At 47.3% G+C, this 12820-nt stretch overlaps 1 protein-coding gene across 4 annotated transcripts in view; it reads right to left on the bottom strand.

Annotated features, from left to right (window-relative positions):
• TRIO (trio Rho guanine nucleotide exchange factor) overlaps positions 1 to 11733 on the bottom strand; it is a 281042-nt gene extending 269309 nt beyond the window's left edge. Inside the window, exon 1 of one of the 4 annotated variants that reach the window (XM_082234103.1) lies at positions 11129 to 11720. In XM_082234103.1, the coding sequence (XP_082090229.1) occupies positions 11129 to 11234 (106 nt within the window). In that variant the 5' untranslated portion in view covers positions 11235 to 11720. Of the gene's footprint in view, positions 1 to 9155; positions 9214 to 11128 lie in introns of those variants that run through there. The other 3 variants (XM_082234106.1, XM_082234108.1, XM_082234109.1) reach the window with 3 other exon arrangements.
• Positions 11734 to 12820: the final 1087 nt, after the last annotated feature.

Genomic DNA, 12820 nt, shown 5'->3' on the forward strand with positions numbered 1-12820 from the left:
GGTGACCCTTCCCAGCTTCACAAACCAGTTAGTTCCCCAGTATGTGTTTTGTCTGCATTGACAAAACGCTCAAGTGCTGTTCCTGAAGCTAGGAACAAGTTTTGGGTTCAAGTGCTCTTCCCCTTCACTCGTGTATCGGCTGACATCCTGGTTTGCTACCCAAGATTAAGCAATAGTTCACAGATCAGATAGTAACAGCAACCCTGGGTTAATAAAAGTCAGGAATAAAGTTCCAGAGCGTGAGGTGGGGGATCATGGGAGAAGCACTTGGTCTGATGCTTGTCCCCCACTACATAAACCATGGTTCATGAAGCTGCGAGAGATCAAAATAATTGCTCCACCACCTCAAATCTCTCAAGACTTGTTCAACAGCAGTTTTGGTTTCTTACCATTTACTAGAAATCCCCAATTTGTTTGAACGAGTGTGACATTTCGTGGACACTTCTTTCTTGAGAATTATCGTTTTTGGTTGCACTTACCACATCCCTGCAGAATGTCCCTCGATATACAAAAAAAATTCCCTGCACATTCAAGAAAGATTCCAGCATTATTCACCCACCTGCAGCCTTTAGTTATAATGTGCTAGAAAGAACTATAGCATGACATTTTGCTAAATATGGCACCCTACTCTAACCTTCTCAGGATTTCCTGATTTTGAAATGTCTTCTAGAATTCAAGTAAGGTAAAGGGACCCCTGACCATTAGGTCCAGTCGCGGACGACTCTGGGGTTGCGGCGCTCATCTCGCTTTATTGGCTGAGGGAGCCAGCGTACAGTTTCCAGGTCATGCGGCCAGCATGACTAAGCCGTTTCTGGCGAACCAAAACAGTGAACGGAAACACCGTTTACCTTCCCACTGGAGCGGTACCTATTTATCTACTTGCACTTTGACATGCTTTCGAACTGCTAGGTTGGCAGGAGCTGGAACTGAGCAACAGGAGCTCACCCCGTCGCGGGGATTCGAACAACCGACCTTCTGATCGGCAAGTCCTAGGCTCTGTGGTTTAACCCACAGCGCCACCCGCATCCCTTAGAATTCATGTAACCAAGTGCCAAGTTGTCCTGTGACTAAAAAGCCCACCCTTTATCTCCAAAAAGGCTCAAAAGCTCAGAGGGGTTGCAAGGACTGGAATATCATAGTGAACTGCAGATAACACGTTGGTTGCATTTCATATTGGGGCAGGTCAATTTCTGCTTTGTTGGCCCAAGTAGAAAATTCCATTTGTAGTTTAGAAGGGAATAAATCAGCAGATTGCAAAATGATGTACTGTATTAATATTCAACAGTGGAATTTGGTGGCAGAGTGGATCTATGACATCCTGGTAATTTTAATTTCTTAGCAGTATCAAGGGTGACATGTTCAAAAAGATTCAATTTGGATAAATTGGAAACATCATTTTTAAATACGGTAAAATATGTTCAGAACAACCATTCCAAGCACAGGAAGAGGCCAGAGAAAAAAGGAGGTGGAACACGAGATCTTTGCCTTAACAAGAAAAGAGCCACAGTCAAAACTGAAACCTAATGAGAAATCAAAGGGGAGCTTAATCAAAGAATGCTAGAATGCTGCTTTGTGGGGAATTTCTAAAAGGCAGGACGCAACCATATAAACTGAAGAAAACAAAACAAAACTGGATGTCAGTGATTAGAATAAAAAAGGGAAGTGACATGAGAGTGACACACACACTTCTTTACCCAAAGACTCCTGAACTATAAATGTTTAGAACCCACCCTATTCTTGTGATTGTACAGTGGTACCTCTGGTTACATACGCTTCAGGTTACATATGCTTCAGGTTACAGACTCTGCTAACCCAGAAATAGTACCTCGGGTTAAGAACTTTGCTTCAGAATGAGAACTGAAATCGTGCTCCGGCGGTGCGGCAGCAGTGGGAGGCCCCATTAGCTAAAGTGGTGCTTCAGGTTAAGAACAGTTTCAGGTTAAGAACGGACCTCCAGAACGAATTTGTTTTAAACCATTTTTTGTGTTGTATTCTTTAAATTGTTGCAACCCACCCTTGGAAGTTAGGGTGGAGGACAGTTAATAAACTATTATTAACTAATCATACAGTGGTACCTCTGGTTAAGAACTTAATTTGTTCTGGAGGTCCGTTCTTAAACCTGAAACTGTTCTTAACCTGAGGTAACACTTTAGCTAATGGGGCCTCCCACTGCCGCCGCACCACCAGGGCACGATTTCTGTTCTCATCCTGAAGCAAAGTTCTTAACCCAAGGTACTATTTCTAGGTTAGCGGAGTCTGTAACCTGAAGCGTATGTAACCCGAGATACCACTGTAATATTAACAGTAATAGCTGCATCTCATGGTGAGCAGGACAAAGTGCAGAATTGCGGACAAAAGGTTATATTGAGGAAGGAAGTCGTTATGTTCCCCCCCCCAAAAAAAAGAATCATGAGGGAAGAGACTCCATCAGGCAAGGCCTCCTTCCACCTGCCTTAGTCTACCCTCTAGTCTCTGCTTCTCAATGTGTATTGTATTGTTTTATGTACTGTGGCTTGCCGTTGTTTTATTGACCATAGTTTAGATATTATTAATTGTAACTGTTGAGTGGATTTCTGTTTAACTTTTATATGTTGATATTATTATTTCATACTATTCTAAGGATTGTTGAATGTTACTTTTTTGTTGTTGGTTGCCTATTTTAAAGTTATGTTTTACTCTCACATTTTTGTATTGCATTAGATTGTTGCAAGATGTACATTTTTTGTTTCTTCAGCTTGTAAACTGCTGTAAGATAGAAAGATGGTATACAAATTAAAAATGATGATGATGATAACCATGATGAAAAATGAAGGGTGAACAAAAAAGAACAGTTTCTGAAACAGCAAAAAAGAATGCCAGTATCTGGCAAAAGAACTGATGTCCTGGGGAAATAACCAAAGGTTTTCCTTCCTTAATCAGAAGGCATGTTGGCTCCATTCACAAGCAGTGGCTTTCAAAGTTATGTTTCAGGGAATCCCAATGTTTCTCAGAAGCTTACTCATTTGGAAGACTGGGAATGATCCAAGAAGCATATATAGCTTTGCACAGAACCACCGAACTTCGCCTGCAACAAGCAACTTCAGACAAATGTTGTCTTTATCTTGAGTAGCAGTCTTCAGCTGCACCGGCTGCCAATTAGTTTCCGGACCCAATTCAACGTGCTGGTTTTGACCTATAAAGTCTTAAATGGCTCAGGGCCGCAATTCTGCCTGGACACAGGTCCAGGGCCTTCTGGCAGTTCCCTCACTGCAAGAAGCCAAGTTACAGGGAACCAGGCAGAGGGCCTTTTTGGTAGTGGCGCCCGCTCTGTGGAACGCCCTCCCACCAGATGTCAAAGAGAAAAACAACTACCAGACTTTTAGAAGACATCTGAAGACAGCCCTGTTTAGGGAAGCTTTTAATGTTTAATAGACTATTGTATTTTAATGTTCTGTTGGAAGCCACCCAGAGTGGATGGAAACCCAGCCAGATGGGCAGGGTATACATAATAAATTATTATTATTATTATTATTCCTCAAGGACCATCTCTCTCCGTAGGAATCGTCCCAGACTCTGCTATTCTACATCTCAGAACCAGACTGGATGGGTGAGAGATTGTGTGCTCTTAATGGGTTATCCTTCCTCTAAAGGAGCAGGTTCATAGCTTGGGGATAATCCTGGATCCTTTGCTGTCACTTAAGCCTCAGGTGGCCTCAGTGGCCTGGAGTGCCTTCCATCAGCTTTGGCCAGTGGCCCAGCTACACCCCTATCTGAAGAGAGATAGCCTAACTGTTGTAGTCTATGCTCTGGTAACCTTAAGGTTAGATTACTGCAACACGTTATACGTAGGGCTGCCTCGGAAGACAGTGTGGAAACTTCAGTTACTGCAGAATTCAGCGGCCAGGTTGCTCACCAGAGCAAGATGGTTTGAGCATATTACACCGATCCTGGTCCGACTGCACTGACTACCAATTAGTTTCTGGGCCCAGTTCAAAGTGCTGGTTTTGGTCTATAAAGCTTTAAACGGCTCAGGACTGCAATATCGCAAGGACCGCCTCTTTCCATATGAACCTACCTGGACTCTCAGATCATCTTCTGAGGCCCTTCTTCATGCACCTCCTCCGTGAGGTCCAGAAGGTGGCAACACGAGAACGGGCCTTTTCTGTGGTGGCTCCCCATTTGTGGAATGTTCTCCTCAGGGAGGCTCACCTGGCACCTTCATTATTTATATTTTTAGGCGCCAGGTGAAAACGTTCCTCTTCAACCAGGTATTTGGCTGAACAACATTCTAAGCCCTTTTAAATGTGTCGGTTGGGGTGTGTTTTGCTCTTATTTTTATTATTCATTTTGTGATTTATTTTGTTGTGAACTGCCCTGAGACTGTCTAAGGAAGGGTGGTATACAAATGTAATAAATATCTAAACTTTCCTAGATCCACGTTTAACCCCAGCCTGAAAGATTGGACCGTTTTTGCCATACATTTTTGCCCTTCTCCTCTCTCTATTCTTACTTTTCTGTCTGTTGGTAGTCTCTCTCTCTTATCTGAAAAGATATCAAGCCATAAAAATGAGAAGCTGTGCTCCTGCCATGCCCCACCTTAAGACTAGGAGAGAAAGACGGTGAGACCAAAAAACTCTGGTGCAATGTCAAACCATGGTTTTGTGTTCTGTGAATAAGCAGTCAAGAAGCCTTGGTTTCACACACCAGGAGGCAAACCATACTTTATCCAAACTAGCAGACTATGGCTTGCAGAAGTACAAACTGTGGGTTGCTGGGTTGGATGAAACAGAAAACTGTGTTTTGCCTTAAAACCAGGGACTCAGTTACATTAGTTATATATATTTCTAAAAAAAACCCCACACAACGTTTTGAATGTGCTACAAACATGCAACACCAAATGGTGCCAGAGAGCAAAAAATAAATAAATCTCTGTGATTTTTACATAGCGTTCCCCCCCCCCCATTTGTTATAGCGATTTAATTTCTGACTTACTTATAGCTGGTTTTTTTACAGGAAACGGGATAGGGAATCATTACCATGCCTGAGAAGAGGAGCCCAGGGTTTTTTGATTGCTTGTTCACATAGCACCATGGTCTGGTGTTATTCCTGAACCCAACTGGGCATGCTAGAATTCTTAGCAATATGCAGCATTTATTTGAGACAAGTTGATGTTATCTGAATGTAGGAAGTTTGATTGCTAGTGGCTTAGAAAGTGTCCGGGCAAATATTTACTTTATATCCAGGAATCAAGAATCCAAACAAGATTTGAAATGCTCTGTGTATTTCAAAAGTGTATTTTAAAAATATACTAATTCCATTAAAATGGCCTGTTTCCATGCAGGTGAGGAAAACTAGAGGGAAACAAGGAGGGTGGAAAGGAAGCAAAACTGAAATGGACTGAAGGACAAAGCTCTCCACAAACTCTCAGTTCAAACCTCTGACCTTCTGCATGCAACCAAAAGGGTTGGGGAAGAAAAGGGAAAGAAATGGGGGAGAGAAATGGGAGCAGCCCTGACCGCAGCCAGCATGCGGCCCCAAATAGATTACCCCGCAAGAGAATGTGGCCCCCAAGAGGGAGAAAACCCTGCTTTCAAAGTAGTTCAAATTACCCACTGAAATAGCAAAAGAACTCTTAGCGTTACACAACTTCCTCGATCTAGTTTGTTTCAAAGTCATCCCTCCCTCTATTTTTAGGAAGCATTTAAAAAATGTAGACCACGAAGTGCTATACTGCACATCAAACCGAGTGGGCCCAGTTATATAATTGCAGGGAACGAGAGAGAACGAGAGCACAGGAAGTCTTCGCTTCTCCTGGTCCCGCTTACATCACAGCAGTGTATATGAGGCTCGGAAAGTCAACGCATGAAAGGCCCTCGCGCCGCCTTTTTAATATGGAGGGCAGTATCGTGCTACCAATATTGATCTCTGCCAATAAAAATAAGGAAACGGCGCGCATGCCAAAGTATTAAGCCCACAAGCGCAACAACATCCGTTCAAAGTGTGCGTATTGGAATGGGCATAAAGTGTTACTGTGCCTGTTATTTCAAGCATTAAGGAAACATTTCCACCCAAGCTACAGCATGCTGAGAAATACGTCTACCCTTTCCAAGAAAACGGGAAACATGGCATTGCTTTCAAGTGCTTCTTTCCTTTTGAGGTACCACAGCCTACTACCGGAAAGCTAAGGGAGATGAACTGAGATCAGAGCTCTGATCTATACAAAGCAGCCACGCTGGACCGGGGCTGTGGCACTGGGAAGAAGGGGAGCTATCCCTTTTCCACTTATGCCACTATCCTGATCAATAAATTCTGCACCTCCACAATGCCAAATCTGCTATTTGCCCAGCTGCGAAAATCACACATGCTTCCCACAGACGGCAAAACATGCTTGAAATTCGCCAGGCACATTTTGCACCTGTCTATTGGCCATTTGAGGGACGCAGGTGGCGCTGTGGGTTAAACCACAGAGCCTAGGATTTGCCGATCAGAAGGTCGGTGGATCGAATCCCCGCGATGGGGTGAGCTCCCATTGCTCGGTCCCTGCTCCTGCCAACATAGCAGTTCAAAAACACGTCAAAGTGCAAGTAGATAAATAGGTACCGCTCTGGAGGGAAGGTAAACGGCGTTTCCGTACGCTGCTCTGGTTCGCCAGAAGCGGCTTAGTCATGCTGGCCACATGACCCGGAAGTTGTAAGCCGGCTCCCTCGGCCAATAAAGCGAGATGAGCACCGCAACCCCAGAGTCGGTCACGACTGGACCTAATGGTCAGGGGTCCCTTTACCTTTATTGGCCGTTTGTGACCAAGTGAAGATGCCCGGGCGCAAGGATGGCGCCTGACGTCTACGCCATCTGGAGGTGCTTGCCTGCAAATCCTTGGACCTTGACTGTTTTCACACACTAGCAACACACCCTGTGGAATTCTATCCATTATATTTTATTTGCACGATCGGCATGAATTTCAGGAACCCAAAAGTTGAACTGAAAAAGACAACTTTCGAGCCAGCTGGCCCCAAAACGGCAACTAGGCATTCTGTTTTAGCGACTGCAACCCATTTGGCACCCAGCTTATATAGCTGAGTTTCTAACCCTGGAGACAGACTGGGTAGGGGGCAAAGGAAGTCGGAAACCCCTTCTCCCCAAGTATCCAATTTTGAGGATTTTCCACCTTCCCCAGAAAATTTATGGAAATCTAATCAGAGAGCATCTCATATAGTTTGGACACAAAGTCTGTAGTTCCTATAGCTCAAGAGACCAACATTTTAAGGCTAAATAAAAAGGTCATTCCTATATTATAGGCGAAACGAGGCATTCCTACCTCCAATATGCAACACAGCCATCTGATTTTTTTTTATTTTTTAAAGCATGGTTTTAGTTGCTTTTTTGGATTCTCCCCACTTCCCACATCATGGGAGAGATGTACCACTATTAACTGCACCAAACCAGCCATTGCACAGCATCCCAGCCCCTCCATATTCCATTTCAGGCTTTATCTTAATAGGTCCTCAAGCTATTCAACAGCACCTACAGGCCTCAGCATTGAAGCTCCGAGGACCTATTTTGATTTGTTTGTCCAATGGAAGCAACCAGCAGTCCACAGTTAATACATTCCACGCCATAAAAAGTTCACCCATCCCAATGACTCAGATACTCTTCCATAGCAGCTGCACCATTCCAAAATCAAAGCCCCCTCCCTCTTTGCCGGTCCTGGAAGACCAGTCATGGTGCCCGCCCAAATTTCTACTTGCATGCTTGAAACACCATAATGGTATTCCATCCACCCATCCCTGTTCTTCCCAGTCCCCCCCCCCCCGTTTCCTATTGCTGCACTTTCCACCCCATTCATTGTCTATTATTACCCATAACACCAGGACTTTCCTACAGAGATGTGCATTTATTTGAATGCCTTTCCCAATTTCCCAAAGTCAGTGGCTAATTGACACAAAGAAAGCCAAATCAGGTCTTCTTAATTATTATTTTTTTAATGATTTAGGTGGGATTAAATCTAACACACAGCCCAAGCGGTGTGTGTCTCTGCATGCCTGATCTAAGTGGATTCTAAAGAGAAGGATTTGTCAATGATTAGCTCCTGTGTTTATTGTTTAACCGCCTTTCCAATTCTCCCAGTCTTCTCACTACCAATATTCTCAGAGATGCTTTCACTGCAGAATGGCTCAAAGTGGGTAGCAATACAGGTGAATCAGAAATCAGGTAAAACCTGAAGCAGAACCACCGTGGCATAACACATTCTGTACAAGGTTTGCAAATACTGTAGTCACTTCTCTGAGGCAAGAAGAATCAACTCAAGGTAGCCCAGGGAAGGGAAATCATATGTTGCCTTTGTCAGGTTTCAAATCCAGCTGAATTCAACAGTCTTATCCCCAGGACAGTGGATACAGGATTGCAGCCCAAAACTGCGAATCTATAGACAGGTATGAAGGCCAGTAAATTTTGCCGACGAATTTGAAAGCCTGTCTTGAAGAGAAGCCAGAACGCTCTGACATAACCCCAATGCAGAAAGTCTTTTCAACAGTAAAAAATTCACTTATGTCTCGCAACGGGCACACACCAGAACATCTTTGTCACGCAGCACAGCTCAAACCTAGAGGAAAGCAACCTCAATTGGGATGGTTAGTGTACCTAGGCAGCAACTCACCAATTCCTGTGATGACAGAAATGCCCAGGAAAGCAAAACACTCACCCTTGAAGCCGTGCAGAATGAATGGGTCTCCCTGCAACTCAGCGCTGCGAGACAATCTAACCACGGCAGTGATGTCCAACAGGGATTATGGGTTCCTGAGGAACATGATCCATGCAGTCTATCCTGGGAGCCCATTTCATACAACAACAACAACAGAGCTCACGAGAAAAGCAGCCACCTGTCCACACAGCCACCACCCTCACGGATCATATCTGGCCCAGATTAAGGGACTGTGAGCCGAGAAGCTTGTGATCACCCTTGTATACAAGTTCCCTGACTATAACCAACTCGGGGAGTGGGGAGGAGGAGAATAAAGAGGAGACCCAACGACTGACAGTTTTCATCCTTCCCTTCTCCATATGCCTCCCCCCCCCGCCACTGCCCCAGTTCTCCGTCAAATAGGGCAAACGCTAGCAAACGAACACTTATTCCAAGCAATCGTGGTTTACTCCTTCACTAATAGAGGCAAAATACCTACCTAACTCAGACGCCCCTTCGGTTCTCCAGAGATGAGTCTGCATTTCTTCTCTTTCTCTCTCCCCCCCCCCCCAACCTATCCCCACTTCCTAGGCTCGGTCCTTTTAAAGGCATCCAGATGAAGCAAGCGAAGAAGCCTGCTGCCCTATCTTCCCCTCTCCCCCCCTCCTTGGAAGGATGATGATGATGAGTGGCATATCAGCAGCAGAGGAGGAGGAGGAACCAAACAAATTCTGGCAGGAGGGAGGAAAACCCAAAGCAAGAGCTTCTGTCTAAAGCAGTGTTCAGGAGAAGTCTGACAGGCAAGCCGTTACAGGGGGCCTTTCTGCTGGGCTTCCCCTTCAGCCTCCTCCCCCTGCCCCCCCCCAAACAGCAGGCAGGCATTGGTTGGGACAACCCCATGCCTTTTCCCTCCCTCCTTCCAGAGATATCCCTCCCCACCTGAATTCACAGAGACTCCGTTGCTTTGGCTTGGATTTGTCATAACCGGGTACGTTTGCTCCAGAAGCAAAGGGATGTCTGTGACTTGCATATATGGCCCAACAACCACCCTTTCCCCCCACCCCATTTTCCAAGGGGAGAAAGCGGTTCTCAGTTCAGCTGCAAGCCCAGACACATATGTACAGGCCCAGCTAACTACTCCTTTCCCACCCCTTACTGTCTTATACAAATCCACAGTCCCTGTGGCCATAAGCAATGGATTCACTGGGAGCCTTGCAACATGGCAGTTTCACACACAGGGCAGGCATCATTAATGTACAGGTTACCTTTCTGCACTTGTAGGGTTTCTGGGAAAGGTCTGTTTTGGAGGAATCGCCTGCCTTCTGCGCCTTATCCATTCTGTTTCCCAGCTGCAGCCATTACCCCATCTCAAGCACTCAACAGCGAGAATAATAATAATAATAAAAGTTTTACCACCCTAGGGTAACAGGATACAAGGAGGTTTGGACAACAGCTGGAGTGACCATGTAAGGAGAGGCTCCCAGCACCTGCCTTGTGTCAAAGTATTTCCCTTACAGCTTAACTATGCAAGATGCATGTCTTCCTCTGCCAAAAGCCCCCCACCCCGAAATCCGACCATCTACCAAAATCAATGCACAAAGACAATCAACTGTCCGCTCCTTAGGCCAGATTTGTATTAAAAATAAAAATAAAAATGTTCGCTCCCCAGAAAGGAAAAAAAACGGACAAACAAAGCCAACTCTATCTTAGCCTCTCTGTAGATTATTTACACCCTGCTCTTCCCAGACTTGCAAAGGCAGGCAGGCAGAGATGGAGAGAGAAGCTTTTCATTTTAATAGAAATAAACACACACCCAGAGCTGGAGCCAAAAGCTAGACAAGAAAACAAATGCTCGTTTCCCCCCCCCCCATGGAGGAAGGGAAAGATGGGGATTCGGCTGGGTTGCCATTCCTTGGTTACAGCAGCTGTCTAGAAACAGTGACAAAGGCTGTGGATTCTGACACCCAGACACATGCTCCAGTCCACAGATAGTCTTGGCCTTCTGTAGTCTATTGACTTTATCAAGGAGGGGAAATCTAGTCTTTCAAGGAGGTGAGGCGGCTCTGAAGAATGGGGCGCGATAAGGTACCCCAACTGGCTAAAAGAGAATCTCTATGGGGCTTTGGAGTTGACAGCCAGATTCATCGACCCAATATTAAAGAGACCCTGTAAAACGCATACAGCGATACATATGGCTGGTCCGGGAACACTTGGCCTTTTTCAACGCACGGCCATAGAAATCCTGCAAAAATATGAGGCTTGCCGAGGCAAGGATTGATACCTCCCCCCCCCCTTTTTTTTTTTAGCTCTTGGGCACAGAAAGCAGCGACACTCCAGAGCGCACAAAACCACCGGAAAATCGGAACGACCGAGATTTCCCCCTCGCTTCCTTCTCCAAACTCCTTGGAAAGGCCAACCCTCTCCTCCCCAACGCCAGACCGCCTTTCCCCTCCGGCCAAGCGGAGCGCTCACCCGATCGGAAGAAAGCCGCGATGTCCGCGGAATCCTTGGCGGCGTCCTCCGCCCCTTCGCCGGCCGCGTTGCCGCTGGTGGAGGAGGCGGCGGTGGAGCCGCTCATGGCTGCGAGACGCGGTCGGTAGCTCCTCCGGACCCGAGCGCGCTGCCACCGCCACGCTGACCGGGCTCCTCGCTCCCTTCTCGGCCTGGATCGCTGACAGGAGCTGGGGGGTCGAGGAGGAGGAAGAGGAGATCTAAAACCTCGGGGGGCCCCGGGTCTCCGGCTTCACCTTCCAGCAAAAACACCCAGGAAGAAGAAATCCATCCAAGAAACACGGCGGCGCTGGCAATGACGATGGCGCAAGGAGGGAGGGGGAGAGGAGGGGGAAATTGGGGGGGGGGAGAGAAAAGAAAGGGGCAGCTGGATGGGTGGATGGATCGATCCGGTTGCACCGGCGGCAGCCAAAGGATCGCAATAATAGATGGAGGCGCGCGCGCGCGCGTGGAGGGATCACAGCTCTGGCAGCGCCTCTCCAGAGAGCGCGTGCATAAGCAATGGGTGCATGCGGGATAGGGGGGAGGAGAAGCAAAGACAATTGCCAGGAAGGAGGGGAGGGAGGGCGCATGGGGGGAGAGGGTGGGGAGGGAGGGATGCAATCCGGGAAGAGGGGGGCAGCGGGGCGCGCTGGGGGGGGGCAGCAAGGGCGCCGCAGCCTTTGGGGAGCAGCTGCGCTTTTTTAACAACAGCGCCCTGGGAGGGCGCCGAAGCCGCCCCGCTCCTCCATCTTGCTTGCCATTGCAAAAGGTGGGTGGGGACAGCGAAGGAAGGAAGGGAGGCGATTCCCCGCCCAGGGAAGCCGGGGGTTGGCTGGGGGAAGAGAGAAAGCAGCCTCGGAGCGGGGCAGGAGGGAGGGAGGGGAGGGGCAGCCTGTCGGGAAGTTCCGGGCAGCTCCGTGCGCGCTCGGCGAGGCTGCACAGGAAAGAGGCAGTCGGGGCGCGGAGCGAAAGGAAAGATCATTTTGCTATTGGCTGGGCGGGGGGTGCATTATGTGCAAGCGGGGAAATCCCCTTTAATGCCTCGGCGCCGGAGTATGCATTTAATGCGCCTTGATGGCAGGGGGGTGGGGAGCAGAGCGCGCCCTCTCTCTTGGGGAGGCCATTGGAAGGTGTGGTTCCTCCCCCCCCCCCAAATGGGAAGCCCATAAAGCGAGGCCGCAGGTCAAGTGCCCTTTCCTTTATGGCAGAAGTGAAACTCTTAAAGCCGAGAGCAGTGAGGAGCGTTGGAAGGTGAAAGTGAAGCGGCCTCCCCCGCTTTCTAACCTTTCATTATTAGCAGGAGCCTCGTTTGAGGAAGATGCCCGAATCAGTTGTCAACGTGTGCAATTACAATTATGGGAGTAAGTAGCAGTTCGTTTATTACTGCCAACGGGCCATTAACACGAAATGCAAAAATCACAGCCTCAAGTAAAGCAGATTAAAGAGAGTGACAAGCTACGTGCTGGCAAAGTCTGAGAGGAGCGACAGTGGCCTTAACAAATTTTGCCACCTGCGGAGTGATGACAGCTTGCCGGAAATCTTCCCAAAATTTATTAACCCAATTCTCTTTTTATCAGTCTTAAAAGGTCATCTACACACTTTGCTGGCCCCAAAACCCCCCACTTTGCTAATCTGATTTATTTCACCTTAAAGGTCCGGTGGCTTTTTTAA

The sequence above is a fragment of the Podarcis vaucheri genome (genome assembly GCF_965113315.1).
Source record: "Podarcis vaucheri genome assembly, chromosome: 8".
NCBI classification, from domain to species: Eukaryota; Metazoa; Chordata; class Lepidosauria; order Squamata; family Lacertidae; genus Podarcis; species Podarcis vaucheri.